At 37.9% G+C, this 17,061-nt stretch overlaps 1 protein-coding gene and 1 pseudogene across 1 annotated transcript; one reads left to right on the top strand and one right to left on the bottom strand.

Annotated features, from left to right (window-relative positions):
- Positions 1 to 723: 723 nt before the first annotated feature.
- LOC145778989 (solute carrier family 2, facilitated glucose transporter member 9-like) lies at positions 724 to 14,002 on the bottom strand. Its single transcript, XM_082590569.1, has 10 exons — positions 13,991 to 14,002; positions 13,526 to 13,657; positions 12,748 to 13,015; positions 12,000 to 12,121; positions 11,225 to 11,334; positions 9,274 to 9,445; positions 4,118 to 4,193; positions 3,876 to 3,954; positions 2,006 to 2,150; positions 724 to 885 (listed from the first exon to the last, which is right to left on the bottom strand). Exons 1-10 carry the CDS (start codon positions 14,000 to 14,002, stop codon positions 724 to 726), a joined length of 1,278 nt encoding a protein of 425 aa, XP_082446695.1.
- Positions 14,003 to 15,549: 1,547 nt separating this feature from the next.
- LOC145778988 (uncharacterized) lies at positions 15,550 to 16,093 on the top strand (annotated as a pseudogene).
- The last annotated feature ends 968 nt before the right edge of the window (positions 16,094 to 17,061 follow it).

Raw genomic sequence — 17,061 nt, 5'->3', positions numbered from 1 at the left:
ACTCTAGTTTAGAGTGCCTTTTCACCTATTTGTCATTGCCTATTTTTTTATCGCACTGATTTTATTGGCAGTATTCGTAATAAAACAGTAAATGAACAAGCTTCAATATCAAGCGGCGCTGATTCGACTCTCGGGGTGTGTGTTTGAGCAACGCATTCTCGGGGCTGCTCTCCATTCAGCAGCACTTAATGGATGAAATAATTCCTCGGCAACAAGACTTCAGCAATTGGAAACTTTACTCCGTCAATCTCGATAGCCGACCCTGCGTCAAGAGCCTCTACAAGTCTACAAGTATGCGAAACTACCAGGAATAACCTATCAAGGCTTTGTCAGTCCGAGGATAAAGATTCAAAACCAACCAACCAAAACAACATGATTAATGACACCAAATTTTTATTTTCCTAGTAAATATCTCTATAGCATCTGAAAATACAGTAGAGCACGATTGAACAAATAGTGATAGGGACAATTGGTCGTGTAGCCTCCTACTTCAACCTTACGAATGCTCGCTGCTGCTCATGTCTGGCAGCTTGCTTAGCCTATTTGGCATGTTCGCCGCTGGCTTTATGACCATTGACCACAATCTTTATGACCGATTTTTTTGTGTTTTTTTTTCTGAAGACGATTGTTTTTTTGGCTTATTTTCTGGGCTCTTTTTGGCAAACGTATTTTGGAGATGTAGCCTACCCCTACGTTTTGACAGAAATCTTTTTTGATGGACTCTTAATCGTCTTCTATTGTCTTTTTAGCCAGCCTTTTTCGCTTGGGTGGTTGTTGCTTGCTTGGTGGTCGTGTTCTTTTTCGGCTCTGCATAACTTTGTTGAACTTGAAAGAACTAAACTCAACTGTGCCCTTGATGAGCCAGCCACAAGCTGCTTGCGACTGCTGTACAGTAGTTGCTTAAAAGCTTGGAAGACTATCGAAATAAAATAAAAAAATGTCTTCAATGCAATGTAGTAAAAAGAAAAAGTTCTTCCTGGTATCAGCACTGGGTTAGTATGCACTTGAGCCACGACCTTTGCTGTTGTAGAGCGACAATAAATAAAATCAAAACATTATTAAACTTATTATTAGCTTATTACCGATTCGAATAAAAGGCTACACCTCTTAGTCTTAGCCATAGCTGTCATAGCTAACTGAGCACAAACTTATTCATGTCACCAAAAGCCGTAATTGTAATCGCAGAAAAAAAACTATGAATGTAATAGATCTCTTTCAAACTTTGAGTAGCCTAAGTGTAATCGTAATTTTAAAAAGTAAGCCATTGTAATAGATTATAAGCTAGCCTATTAATACCATTATAATTTTGCAATCAACCCCATCTTTAAACAGTTGGCAAAGCTCAACCACAGCTTGCTACTGCTACTGTATATTTGATACGAATAAAACGGCCATTAATATACTGTACAAGGCAAACGATTCCAGTTTTGGAATGTTATACGTTATTTGAAGTTTGTTTGGATTTCTTCAACACTTTTCCCTTTTGTTTCTGGAAGTTTGACAACAAAATAGATCAAAAACCCGATGTTGAAAACGAGCCAAAGACACAGAGAGTAAGAAATAGGCCCAACCTAAACATATTTTGTAAATTAAGATATTGGATAAATATTTTGCCTAAAATTTACAATAAAAGATAATTTATTTATCATATAGTTTGCAAAAAGTATTGCAAACCGCCAATTCCGCCCCGATAGCTCAGTTGGTTAGCGCGTGACTTCGTGAACCAAGAAGCTTCAAGATCAAGCAGTGCTGGTTCGACTCTCGGGGTGTGTGCTTGAGCTCTAAGGACTGCTCTCCACTCAGCGGCACCTAGTGAATGGAAAAAATTTCCTGCAACAAGACTTCAACAATCGGTAACTTCACTCTGTCAATCTCAGTAACCTGCCCTGCGTCAAGAGCCTCTACTAGTATGCGAAACTACCAGAAATAATCCATGAAGGCTTTGTGAGTCCGAGGATAAAGATTAAAAACCAACCAAACCAAACTCCTAAAGTGTTGAACCTACCTCCATATAAGGAGGAACAAATCCAACAAACCAAGAACAAAACCACAACAAAATTGATCCCAGTCCCAAGCAAGTTGGTCGAGTTGGTTCAATGGTAATTGAGCCTGCTAGAGTAGGTACTGCCAAATTGGTCCCAGAAGCAAAACTGAAAAATAATAACTTTGCATAGTCTGATTGATTACCATTAACATTAGGGTGTACCATTTTGCAAAAAGTTTTTAGAAATTAGTGCGGCTATGTATTACGGGTTTCCACTTCTGTTAAAAAGTATTTTGGTGGAGTTTCAGAATTTTCCGCCATAACTGTGGTTCCGCCGCCATTTTTAAAAAATGGCGGCTATATAAGATATCATGAAAATCTACAGCCTTAAACTGGCGTAATGTGTTGATATAATATGTCGATTACGGGGTTTTTGGGGTCACAGGACACAAATTTGGAGTCAAAAATGCTCTACAACAATTTTGGAAAGTGAAATTTTACCACGTGAAATTTATGGTGAAATTTTATAGACATGGACACAACCTGACCAAGAATACCTCATCCCAGAATGAATATTCCTGAAATATTGTCAAACTTTTGAAATAACAACACGATTCATTTATAAACAAATTGAGTTAATCACTCTCAAACATAATCCATCCCTGTTTCTTCTGCATGCTATTCCTTATGCTTCAGTCCTGATTGATTTCACTTCCCAGTATTTCATCAACACAATACCAGAGTTATGCAAACACTCAATTCAATGAATTCTTGATGCATTTCTTCAACAATTGATTTTGGGTAAGGTAGCTTTTTTGTAATCTGAGAACTGTTCTCTGTGCCTTTGCACGACAAGCAAGAGAGCTTGCCAGTGGCTCTCGTCAGAACACCTGTCAATAAAATCACTGATTAGCTTAATCCCGCGTTCCGCAATACCGTTGACCACCTTACGTTCAAAACAAACTTGTTTAGTTTCTCATAGCCTAATCACTGAAATTTTCCATTCTGATAGCCTACTTGCAGTTGTTGCCACTCTTGATCAGTAAGTTTCAAGTTGCTTTCCCAATTGTTGCCTCCAGCAATGTAGAAGCACCTTGCCACTTCCCTGAATTGGCTGCAGTCGTATCAAACACCTACCACCAATGGCACCTTTCACTCTCCATTCTTCCACCAATTTTATGACGGCCTGTTCCTGAGATGATCCGTGCCGTCTGGTAGCTCAGGCACCCTCAGCAGCTGCTTCATTTCTGCATTACCTTCATCATGAAAACTAACGCCAGACACATTATACACAGCACTGTTTTCATGAAACAGTTCCTCTCATTTTCAGGATCTTACAGTCCAAGTAAATTATTGCCAAATCAGGGGTCTGGAACTCATCTCTGATATTTTAGCAGTGAGAGGACCTAGTCTTATTAGCCATGTCGATGAGCTGTTGTGACTGAGATAGGCCTATTAGTATTTTCGACTTGTATGCCGGACGCTTGAGCCACAGCGAAAATTGTTTTTTGCTCGTAGCTCAATCCAAGTTGATCAGATGTTAATGGTGTAGGCGACATAATATTCATTTTCTTTGTCTTCCTTTCAGGAGTTTTCCAGTTGTCACTGTCACTTCCTGTTTCTTCATCTGTACTTAAGTCCAACTTCACAGTTTTAAGATTGTTAGCAACATCCTCTTTCTGTTTCCTTTCACCAGCAGCTGTAGGCTACTACTGTACTGTAGGTACTACTTTTTCTCTAGCTAAGTCCCGTCTCTTCTGCAGAGCATCTCTGCTCAATGCTAATCCTACTTGATCTCGCTGGAGCTGATTTTTCAGATGTTCCAGATCTGTCTCCCAGTCAATGAAACCAGAATGCATGAGAATTGGCCGAATTGACCAAGTAGTCTTACATATCCAGATGACCTTTGAGATTTTCTTCCATATAATGCAAACGTTTTTTTAAATGAATCACTATTATTCCTTTCACGCCTGGAATCAAGTTCTGGTTGATACCGAGTTTCATACAAATTCCTCAGATGCCGGTCTATATCCGCATTTTTAACAATAACCTTACATGATTCCTTCGCTATTCAGATTGTTTCTTGTTTTTCTTACCAAATACTAAACCTACGCCAAAATGATGTTTCTATACCTGGCGAATTTCCTCCCTTGCTATCACGATGGATTGGTTGATCGTTCTGTAACTTTCGTCTCTGAGGAACAACAGCCTAGCAAGAACGTCAGAGCTTTTAGGAAGCTTAGAAACACCTAGTCTTTGCTTGTATTTCCAATGAGAAAGTACTTTCTTTTTGGTCTTTGTGCCAATGACGAGTATGCTTCACTGGCCGTCTCATTCAGTGGCATAACTGATCTGAATCTTGTAACTTGCGTACGATCACTATAACTATAGGCTATAGGCTACTCTTCGAGTTAATGTAGCTAATGATGATCTTCGTCTTGTAGAAATAAAGCATTTACCCAGTTGTGAGAGTTCACTTCGGTTTTTCAAATCTTTTGGTCTGCCGTGGGATAGGCTACTCTGCTGTCGTCCATTAGTTAATAAGTAGGTAGGTTAGTAACTGCAACCAGCACCCGTGGCTCAGTGGTTATCGCCTTCGGCTTTGGTGCTGGCAGCCCTGAATTCGATTCCAGGTCGGGTCATACCAAAGACTTTAAAAAGGGTACTGATTGTGTTCTTTCTTGCATAACGCAGTGAGGATAAATCGGGTAATAATCTGGTGACATATCACCCTCTTCCAATCTTGAGCCAGCATGGAAGCAATACGGCTCATAAAATCACATGGAACCCTGTCAAGTAACCCAGGTTGATGCGCAATCTGCTGCAAGATAGCGAATGATTATTAGGTTAGTAACTAAGTAGCCTAGGCTACAGGCTACTGTAGACTAGTTAGTAGGTTTTTATCGGATGTGAAAGTACACGAGAAAGTACATGCTAATTTTTCCCTCATGCTGATTGATATAATCACACCTACTAGAAAAGTTTATGCATAGGCCTACATGTATTTCAAGGTTAAAATGACAATTAAGATGCTCTTTTTATGTAAATCTGCAGTCCAAAACAGTGTGGTCACATTTAGGCTACATGCCAAAATTTACTTTACAAAATTGTTGCTGTAGAGCACTTTTGACTCCAAATTCGTGTTCTGCGACCCCAAAAACCCCGTAATCGACATATTATATGATCACATTACGCTAGTTTAAGGCTGTAGATTTTCATAATATCTTATCTGGCCGCGATTTTGAAAAAATGGCGCCAGAACCACAGTTTTGGCGGGAAAATTCTGAAACTTTTTGCAAAATGGTACACCTTAATTAACATGTTACGATGGAAATCTGTTGCCTATGTGCAATGTGCCGTGTTTATTAAAGCACAGATTGTCAAATGCAATCGTCTTCTAAACCTCCATTTTTATTAATTTAGACGTCAATTTTCAAGGGTTTTATTTTTTCAATTTGTTGATTTTACTCGCGACTTTTACTAAGTCGACTTTTAACCGAAGAAAAGACAGGTAAACACAATTTTGTCCTATAGTTTGCCTAATGTCCAAAATTAGGAACTACTCTACTGACACAAGTCTGACATGACCTTTCTTGATCATTTAGTCTAATAAAATAGGCCTACTACAAGCTTTTAAAGGCTGATAAAGCTTTCCAAAAGTGAATTTTCACTCACTTTTTGCTCTCAGTAATACAATTTGAAAATCCTGAGCGATTTTTACTTTGCTTGCTTTCAATCTGATACCAGCATATGCGACAGTGACATAGCTAGACAATTTTTTTAGGGTGGGGCAAAAACAACTTTTGGGGGCAAATATATTTTAATGCTTAAAATACAGAGTGTGTTTAAAAATATAGCTTCTGAATGCAGCCATAAATTTATGAAACGCCATTCAACATGTAATATAATGTCATTAAAATGTTTTAATAATTTTAAAAACGTTTTTTTGGGAGGGCAAAAAAATTGTGTGAGAGATTGCTCCCCCAAGCCCTCCCCAACTCCGTGGCTACCTTCCTGATATGGGAACAGCTGAAGCTGAAGCGGCATGCTGGTTCTCTTCTCAGTGTTTCAATCCTGCTGATGTTGGCAATTTATCAGAAACAAGTAAAAAGTATCAAAGGACTTTGAAGTCTCATTGAGATAGTTTTGGCCTTCAGAGCTAACGATTATGCCAATACAACATTCAGATATCTGTGCTGAGCATGCGTAGGCCTAGATATGCAATGCAACGCACAGATATGCAAAGCAAAACTTGCTTCCACTCTGTAAATCCACTGAAAAATTACATATTGAATGTCTTTTTCAAATGCGCGTTATTGAAATAGTATTGTTAGTTTGTTACTATTGTACCATACGTGAACGAACCCCTAAACAGCCGTGCCCCCTCCTAGGCCGGGAGGCACGGGGAGCGGTTAACATGACCCTGCCTGGCTGCCTAGGCCTATACTCCATTTTATATTGAAACTTCCAATAACCCAGTTTCAAGGAGGATGCCACACAGCTCATCAAATGTAACAACGTCTTCATGGATTGGCTAAAGCAAAACTGCTTAGACTTTTAATAAATAATGTCATACAAAATAACATAGGCCTATGCCTATGCTATGAGACCTGAGAAAACATATAGTTATTAGTTTGTTTCCCTATTGATATCTTCAGAAAGTTTTTATTCAAATAGAAGTTTGAGTAAAGCAGATGACATTTGAATAAGAATAATTTGAAGATCTTATTTGCCTAAAGATGAAACAAACTGTTCAGGTTTTTTAGGTATTAGGCTAGCTAGCCTATAATAACTTCAGCCCCATTGAAAGATTTGAAAAAATTTTTTTGACTATGTTAGGCTACTACATTTATAGCTACTCATGCATGCTACATGATCCCTGCCAGCAAGCCCAACTGGGGCCCAGTGGAAATTTAAGTAGGCACCTGGGCTTGTGGGCATACCATTATTCTTGGGCCACAAATGTGTTAACACAAACTCAATTTTTCATGTTTGATTAATTAATTGTCCCAAAACGAGCCCACCTTTTAATTTCAACTGCTTATTATTTTTTTCAGTTTTAAAAAGAAAGCAGAAAATATGAACATTAACATGGGTTAAATCTAGGCATCCCACTTGTAAAATCATCTGAACATGGTTGGTATAGGTGGGTTGCTCAATATTAAAAAAATGTTTTTATAAAACAAAAATATTTTTATTATTTGTATAAAAACAACTTTGTTAGTGTAGTTTTTATTCTGCCAAAAGTAGTTGCAAGGGTTAGTGTGAGATTTCATGTGAATTCAGTCTGAGTAGCTCATTTGCACAACAACATTTTACAAAATTTAGGCTGAGTTGAATTTTCCACATTAGTTTAGATTACAGGGGTCACCAAACTTTTTTCTCTGAGGGCCGGATTGCTGCAAGATTAACAGCTGCGGGCCGGATGCAAATTGCAAAAAGATATACAACTATTTAGAATTTTCATTGACTTGCATTGAGCACAATAAATAACAAAGTCAGCGGTGGAATAGCAAAGTTGTGATAAAAATCGAAACATTGCTGGAAAAGATATCTCCTGCTGTGATACACTACAGGGCATCGTGCTCTTGAAAAACATTACATCTTTCTAAATTTGGCCTAGACTGTCCCCATTTGTGGTGGCCTAATGATAAAAACAGAATCTTTAGCAGGTTGCGTGTAGCTCAACAGCAACGTCAGTCCTTTACAAAAAGTTTGCTAACTTTTTTCCTTAACAGTTGTAGCGCAGCTGTTATTTCTGCAGCACGTGGCGGCCGGATGAAATCAGTTCGCTGGCCGGTTCCGGCCCGCGGGCCGTAGTTTGGTGACCCCTGGTTTAGAAGATTAGTAATTTAATGCACCGTTTTTTATAATGGCAATGTAGGTATTTGAACGCATTTTTTCTTTCACCTTCTCTTCAACCACAAAGAAAAGCTTTCATACTTCTATACGGGAAGTCCGTGATCTGCGGTTCAGTGGTGCATCGCATCCGTCGGTGATCCAGCTTATAAAAGATATCAGTTCGACACTCTAGGAAGCGTTTTTTTCAAACAATTTCAAATTGGGCTGCCGACTTAGGTGATGACTGTGGCCCGTGGACAAATGTAACTAGAACCCACACGGGCAGCCTAGTTGGAGCCTAACATATTGCTGATTTGGTGCCCAGATGGGCCCCAATTGTCATTGCTGGCTGGGATTTTATCTTACGGTACAAAAAATATCAGCATGGCAACGATGAATAGATACGGAAGGACGGTTGGAGCTAAGTGGAGGGTAATTTGACAGACGAGAAATAAACATAATCCAAATATCTGAAAGCAACTTGCTACAAACAGCACTCGCCGAGCTCCAAAGGAATCGACCAATTTTGTCTGTAATTTAAAATAAGTTGATTGGATAAAAGTTGATTGGCAAACGTGCAATCGGATGAAATTGAATGATAGAAATGGGCATGTGAGAAACGGGTTGCAAAAATTGATGAGAAGTGAAACTTGACGTTATAATAATTTAGCACAGTGATTCATCATCTTTAGCCTACCTTTTGCATAGAATTTGGCATAACGCACCCAGACAACCACTTTATCTGGTCCAGATCTGGCAAAGATCTAGTAAGATCTGTACCCGGTAGGCCTATGGTAAAAATTTGGGCCAGATAAAGTGGTTGTCTGGGGTAGCTACAGGCATAGGCGTCGATTTTTTATTGAAATAAGCTAATTCCAAAAGTTTGAGATTTTCCCCACTAATTCTGAAAACGATTTCTTAAAGATGCTGATTTTCAGCCTAAACGATTATAATGCACTGAGTACTTGTGGACACAGATCTGTCACTGACACTGTCAATAGGTCGCGATCGTCATGCAAGTTTTGCGCATCGTTTGCTTTGACTAGAGTTGCGTGACGTTGACATAACGCCTTGAAAAACGGAAAGCGATAGAACCCACTAGATCTCTCATATTTTTGAAAAACCCGATAGACTCCATTGTAGGCCATAGACTTTGGCTACATTTGTGGGCGGCCAATATTATAATCTACTGCTTTTCAGTGCGAGCCACCTCATATAATTGAGTAAACTGGACTTGGGAAAAATTATACATTATCTGCAATTAATGGCTAAACTAGAATGATTTTATGAATGTCATTAATTGCAGATAAGGTATAATTACTACATGCATTTTATATTAAAATAAAATCAATTTTCTCAATCAAAAAATAAAATTTAAGCACAAACATTTAGTGTGTCCCATTGACTCCTTGGATAGTTTCACGAATCGCACTGTCAATGTAACTTACTCCAAACAAGGATGCAAACAATTGCAATCCAAATACTCCAATAGTAGCCAATGTGACGTATTCCACAGAAATTCCAGCTCTTAGAAATATTCGGTCAGAATAAAGACCAAAGTTGTTTATGCCACAAAGCATTAAGTTTGCATTTAAACACAAGACTGCAATGAAATGGTTTCTGAAATATAACAACAAATCGTTTTAATTGGCACCACAACTTTAGGTTACTGCAAGTCCATTAGATTTTAGTTGTGGCGCAGCCTGAGGTTCTGGTTGTGTAGAAGAGCGAGTGTGACTGAAGTGGTCTGATGTTCTCCATGGGAACAACATTGGCTAAAAGAACTTGGCAACACTTTTAATTTAGCCATTGTACTCCCAGCAGTAAAATTACACAGGTATTGTTGCGTTAGCCTATAAGCCGTTAATGTGATTCTGCAGTAGCCTACACACTGCTGAGTATTAGATCTGTTAGCAAGTGATCTATGCTCCGCCAGATAGTTTCGTGTCATTCGTGTTTCTTGCCGTCCACTTAGGCTAGTCTAAATCTTCAACTACTCGGCGTTAGCCTGGATACGACAAAATTGAGTAGGTTTCCTGAGTATTGTTTAGTAGCCTACTATATAGGCTTACCCATTTGGAGTAGCTTATTTTTTTTATTTGTGTTTTCGGTTATTTGTCAGGTTGTCTATCTATAATTATTTCAAAGAGAATTTTTCATCCCACTTTTCAGATGTAATCTACCTGTATTGCTTTGTTTTCACAATTCTAATCAGTGGAAGAATTTTTGACCCTTGTAATTCCGCTTGCATCGATTTGTATTCAATTTCCAAGTCCTCCTATAAAATGCAGCTTAGTCAATTTTGTTACCGTAGGCTACGTCTTATTTTACATACTGAAATTCTTATCATCGAAACTGCTTTCTTGTAGCCTTAATTTTTTGTGCAAATTGTTACAATAATAACTTTTATTTAATTTGCTTTTAAATACTTGCTTTTAACTTTTTATCACTTAAGGCAGGGGTGGGGAACCTTTTTAGTATTGCGGGCCACATAAAATGAAAAATAACACAAGCGGGCCACTAAAAATTTCGAAATTTTATTTAGCCTACAGATAAAAAATGCAGCGAAGTAGATAATGATTTATTTCACTTTCACAGCTGGTGGGATGGCTGCAAGTATTTATTTTTGGTGAGTGGTGTGATGTCTGCTGACGCGGAAGATGTTGCAACTCTTAACTGCATCTTCACGCTTTAATCAGTCAGTCTGGAGCGAAGCCGACTTTTTGTTAGATTCAATTTGAAAAAAAAACTGTTCTCAACGGTAGGTGCTTCCAAACAGAGCCACATATTTCAAAGCATGTTTCCGCATGACTGGAAAATCATCAGCATTTATGTAGCGTTGATAAAAGTTGAGCAGTGGGATGTTTTGGTACATCGCTTTCAACGTACCGTCATTCTGGAGATCTACTATTTCATCTTGGAAGTTATTAGGAACATCATTATTAGGAACATCTTATTGTTTTCAAGTTGTACTTTCCACAGATGTAGTTTAGCTTCAAATGATTTCACTTTTGCAAACAAGGAGTTCAAAAGCTGATTCGGTCGCTGCAACTTGACGTTGAGCTCGGAGAGGTGCTTGCTAATGTCAACCATAAACGCTAGGTCACACAACCATTGGCTATCAGTGAGTTCAACGACATGGTTTCCTTGATTATTTATAAACTGATCGACTTCGTTTCGTTTCATTTCTTCATCGACGGCCATTCGCAATATACCGAGAATGCTGAGCTTACTCTTTTTTGAGCTGTTGTTTCAATATATTTTGGGTAAAGAAATTTTGACGCGGCCACATGAAACAGTCACGCGGTCACATTCCGCCCGCGGGCCGCAGGTTCCCCACCCCTGACTTAAGGCTACCTTTTGGTACTCCTGGACCTCCCCTGTCAATGCTACTGTTACAATCTAAGGTAAGGACCTTGTTTCCAAGTCGCATCTTTGACAATACTTTCATTGTTTTCTCTTTGGTTTCCTTCCTCATCAGGTAGAAAATTGTATTCGGGAGCCAGTAACTACATATCAAATATGCGATCGATGGTATTCCGCTTAGTGCTATCGCGAAAGGCCAGAGCTCATAACTTCCGAAAATCTAAACAATAGTTTTGATTGATTGTGGAGTCTTTATCCTTGCTCTCGGAAGATAGGCTATATTTGAAGCCTAATTCTAACAATAGGCCTATAATTTTTGTAGACGATTGTTGTGAACAACATAACAGAAATTTTCTGAAAGTCAAATATTTCCCATTTTTCACTGCCTGCATAGGCCTATATAGTATTCCGTTGTATCACTTAAAAAAAAGCAGTAAACAAGAAAATATGATGTTCAGACAAATTTTAGTTGAACCATTGGGAAATAGTTTGCAAAATATAGCCTACTAAGGCTACTATAAAGACTGGGAGTGCGAAACATGACAAATATGACTGAATTCTTGTCTTCTCTAGATAGACATGATGTGGCAAATTAGGCAGCCATGACCTGACTTCTTAATTCTTATAGCACGACATAGGCCTATTGTAATCAACCATTTTAATCAAGGTTGTAATTTATGGTTTTGCCACCTTTTCCTTTTGTTAGTTTTGTTACTGTATTTCTTTTTCACAATATCATTTCTTTTGCATTCTGACAAAGAAAAATAAATTGAATTGAATTGAATTGAATGTTGTCATGCAAACTTGCCTTCGGGTGACTGAAAACGACCCCCAAAAATACACCACCTCCAAACGAACATCCGATGGTGCTCAACCAAAAACCATACTTTCCTCTTGCAGACATTTCGGCAACCATGATAGGTGCCAAAACTGCAAAGAAAAAGGCAGTTGTTTGGCATTGAGCTTCAAACTATTATTATAGACTAGGCACTCCTTGTATGACTCCAACTTATCACGCAACACAGCAACAGAAGCATTTTCAGATCAGATTGAATCATTAATGCTAGACGTAAAACTTAAATGCCCTAGTTCGTATAAATTGGTCATCACCTGCATTACTGTACAAGTTAAAAAAAAAACACTATGAAATGCTATTGTAGGCTAGTAGCTTACTTAACGAATAAAACAATAAAAAAAACTGCTGACCACTAGACTTCATAGCTTAAACATTCTTAATTTAAAAAATGATGCTTCCGTAAAATGTATTTGAGCATTTCCAGTAAGCGGATTTGCTTCTTATGGCAAGAGCTAACCCTAACCGAGATCTTGACCTATTTTTATCCACAAATCACTTTTCGTATCAAATTTTTGCTACCACAGCACTGATAGAACTTTCAGTGCTTGAATTCCATTTTTTTAACCCATCTCAACTACTCTGATTTAAACTACGGTACTCTGATTTAAACTACTGTAATTTAAAGTTTTTTGCATTAGGCTACCGGATGTATTTGGTCGATGACAATAAAAAGAATCAAAAAATTGTGTGTAAACCTTACCGTACAGCGCTCCAATAGGAACTCCTGCGACAATTCGACCAAAAATAATAACTTCATAAGATGACGTAACTTTTCCAATAACGGCTATCACAATTATGACAAAAATATTCATTGCGTGGAGTATCTGCATTAGCCTTTTTCGACTAATCAGCAGCAATACCGGTGGAGAAAACATGGCTCCAATCATTCCGCCAATCGCAACACCCGATATAGAAATGGAAAGGAGACCAACCCATGTCGAATCAGGTAAGGGTGTGGCATAGCGACTCTATGAAAACGGTATGGTAAAGTCACGGATATGAGTAAAGTGGAAAATGTTTTCTAAAACGTTTAAACGATGAAAAACACCAATATAAAGTTGGTAAATGCGGGTTAAATTAACATCAAACTAGGCAATAACAACATTACTGGTGTGATATCAAGAGCTACAGTAGGCAATGGCCTACTATGAAAGGATCATCAAAGGAAGTCAACTGTATGAAAAGTTTTGTAATAAATTATTATTTATCTTGAATAATTATAAGAAGCTTAGCTGGTTGGTGATCTTAGTTGGACATTATGTCAAAATCCTAAACTAAAGGGAAGTAAAAAAACAAGCCTACAAATTGGAGTAAGAATTATTCATTTTGTAAAAAGTGTAAAATCCATCTGGTCTGGGATACAAACCATTTGTTTAACAACAGCAAACCTCTTCTCAATTTGAAGTCGATAGCCTAAGCACGAAGTTGTGATACTGCCACCACTAGGCTATCCACAGGCCTATTCTTCAATAGCTTACCTGGTAACTTTCATTGTAAATTCTTTGAAGGATCGGCGTCAACGGATTAAAAATAACAAATTGGTAACCTGAATTCGCTCCAATCATGATGGATGTCATAATCAAAGAGAACATCGCAAAATTTGAATTTTGCTGAAAAATAATGACAAACAACGATGGTTGTAACTTGAAGGGAATCATTTTTGAATCAAACAGATTTTAAGGAGCTTGCTTTAACATCCGTTAGAGGTGGCATTTAGGATATTTCAAATCAAAATCCAGACTACCGGTACTAAAGAATAACAGATTCCAAAACATTTCAGGTAAAATAACCTCACAATAAAATGCTTTGCTCTGTTAATTTAGCATTTCATCAGTTGCCTTATCTGAACCAGACAACGACTGTAATTTGATGAACATTTGGTGCAAGTAGGCTATTTAACACTAAACAAATTCAAAAGGCTGCAACAATACATGCAATCTTACCGGTTTTGCCATTGCTACGATTTATTCGCGGGCTTTAAAAAATAGCAAGAAGTCTATTGCTTGAATTTTATGGTTGAGAAACTGGGCTCTGCGATGTTTTTCCTCAAATGCAATCAGAAACTTAATTGGTTTGTAAACAAGTCCACAGTCTTGTTATATGCAGCAAAAGTTTAGCCATAAAACGACAAAAAATAACTAGAAGAAAACAAAACGAATTGTTTGAACACAAAACTTTTTTATTTTGCCAGCAGCGTATTACATTAAAGCCCCCGGTCAGATCACGGCTTCTGAAACTGTTTTATACAATTATAGCCAATTAAGTGTGAAATCTCTGGACATTGAATTCAAAAGCTTTTTTTATGTAGGCCTACAGTATATGTTTGATTCGATATAGGCCTACCTAGGTAGCAGACATGGAGGAACCATTTTAAAAGTAGCTGGACCTAAAGGCGCAGCAGTCAGATTTCATGATTGCCTTTCGTGCCAACAAGAGAAAATTTTCCATTTTTGGACCCGTTATGGCCAAAAAAATTACAAAATTGCTAAATTGCTTTATAGCGCTGTACAAAATATGGACATGTAGCCTACAGTCAGGGCCTCCGAGAGAAATCAGCACTGGTCGGGAAACAACACGAAAATTGGGCCCCATAATATTTTTTAGCAAATATTGCATTGCATGTTCGTGTTAAGCTGAAATTAGCATACTTTCCTCAGCATGAAAAGAACTTCGTTCAATGTAAAAATCATCAATATATAACACTGGTCAACAAAATGAGAAAAATTTTTTTTGGCAGAACATCTAAGAGTGTTTTCTGGGGTTTTCAAGGTCGCTGATTACGAATATGACATTGGTTTTGCCAGATTGATTCTAGTTTAGAAGATACCTATACCCCTAGATTATCCCAAATTAGTGTATTTACCTGTATTTACCCCCTAAATATCTCACCAAGAAGGACGTAAATCTTATCAATTTTGTTTGATATAACATAATAATAATTAGTAACAAAAGCTAATTTAAAAATTACTATAAAGTCCTACATTCCGCACTCCCTTTTTCATTATTTATTGTGTATGGAGGTATGGGGGTGTTATGGGTATTGGGGTCTTATGGGGATATCACCGTATCGCTGTGAGGATTGGCATCTCTTTATAGATAGCTCTAAAGCAAGCCCAAAATTGTACTATTGCACAACGGAAACAAATTTGCTCCTGTAGGCTACCAATTGGACATTTTACCAAGATGAAAGAGGAGCATGATGCCATCAAACTTGTCCTTGAAAAGCTTGACTACAATACCTATAAGTGGCTCATCTGTGTTGACGTAAAAATAGTATTGGTCAACAAAGTGGATATACCAAGTAGGCTATCCTTGCTTCCTGTGTCTGTGGGACAGCAGAGCGAGAACCCAGCTCCTGGCGCAAGTGGAACCCAGCAGTGGCGCAAGAAAAAACTGGCCAGAACGCACCAGTCTTCAAGTTGGGACAGCCAATGTAATAAATGAACTTTTAGTTCCCAGAGATAGATTTGTATTTCCTCCTCTGCACATCAAATTATGGTTAATGAAGCAGTTCGTCAAAGCATTAAACAAGGAGGGCAATTGCTTCAAGTACTGTACATTTGCAGTCATTTTCCAGGACTCTCCGATGAAAAGCTTAAAGCTGGTGTCTTTGATGGACCTCAGATTCGAACGTTGATGAAAGATTCGGATTTCACCAGTCACATGAACAGCAATGAACTCACTGCATGGAACTCCTTCAAGGATGTAGTACAGGATAATACTTCTTAGGGAATCACAAAGCACGTAATTACAGACAATTAGTTCGGAAGATGTTATCTGCATTCGGAAAACTTGGAGCTAAGATGAACATTAAAGTTCACTTCCTATTCAGCCACCTTGACAGATTTCCTGACAATTTTGGTGATTACAGTGAGAAGCAGGGGGAAAGGTTCTACCATGAAATCAAGACAATGGAAGAAAGATATCAGGGCAGATGGAATGAGCACATGATGGCAGACTATCGCTGGAACCTGTTGAGAAACTGCCCAAAAGTTTCTCACAAGCGAAAATCTTACAAGAGACATTTTTTGGTGCAAATAACCTAATAGTTTGAATCTTATTGAATTTCATACCATTGTTTTCAATTTACAATGAAAAAGATAATATGGTTTTCAGCTGAAGTTTGCTGTGTGACTTTCTGTCAAAAGTACCAACTCATCCAAAATGTCTTGAAAAATGTCATTGTTGTAGCCTACAAATGGTTTAAATTTGTCCCACATGCCCGCACCTGCACAACAGACATACGATGAAATTTTCATGGAACTTCAAACTCATCGTCGATATGTTTAAGTTTGTTCATACATTTGTCAATTCCAACAACTATCGAATCCTTTGCAATGTACGGTAGAATACATTTCCTTCGAATGATTCAGCTAGTTAAGTGGAGTTATAAAAGCGTTCTATCCTCAGGAAAACAAAGTCATTTTCTTTTAAATTTATAATTGCCACTGCAACTTTAGCTTGCGAGTAGTAGCCTACTCTTCTCAGCTTTCTCTTCCTTTAATTTCATTAAATTCATCAGTGAATCTTGTTTTGGACCGTAATCCACATAATACAAAGCAGTCACAAATTTAAAACTGCTAGTTGTAGGCTACTTTAGCATTGACTCAGCTTCCGATCAAGCTCTTGTTGGTTCCAACTTGATGCATTTAAGAAACGTCATTAGAGCTTCAATTGCAGAAGGGTGATGTAAAGCATTGGGTTTGACTGCACCACGCCTTGATTACCCTCTCGAAGTCAATTTTCTTTGCAAGATGATAGGACAGGTTTCTTTAGATTTTTCAAAATTTTTCCTCTGACTGGGCTATAACTTTAAAGATGCCACAAGCTTACAGATAATCAATTACACCAAAAATGATAAGACATTTGAACAACGCTGTCTGTAGGCAACATTATGAATTCCAACTAGATCTAAGCAACAACATCCATAAACAAAAAACTCAAATAAAGAAAAAAACTCACTACCTTCCAAAATCACATCATGAGAAGCATGACCAACAAAAGGCTACTTGAC

The sequence above is a fragment of the Aplidium turbinatum genome, chromosome 10 (genome assembly GCF_918807975.1).
Source record: "Aplidium turbinatum chromosome 10, kaAplTurb1.1, whole genome shotgun sequence".
Lineage (NCBI taxonomy): Eukaryota > Metazoa > Chordata > Ascidiacea > Aplousobranchia > Polyclinidae > Aplidium > Aplidium turbinatum.
Note: the sequence above shows the minus strand (reverse complement) of the source record. Positions and strands in the feature narration are given on the sequence as shown.

Coding starts and splice junctions, on each gene's coding strand:
- LOC145778989 (XM_082590569.1), bottom strand. Junction 13,016..13,525: donor TTTACAATGAAAGTTACCAG/GTAAGCTATTGA, acceptor CCGTTTTCATAG/AGTCGCTATGCCACACCCTT. Junction 3,955..4,117: donor CAAGGGAGGAAATTCGCCAG/GTATAGAAACAT, acceptor ACTTGATTCCAG/GCGTGAAAGGAATAATAGTG.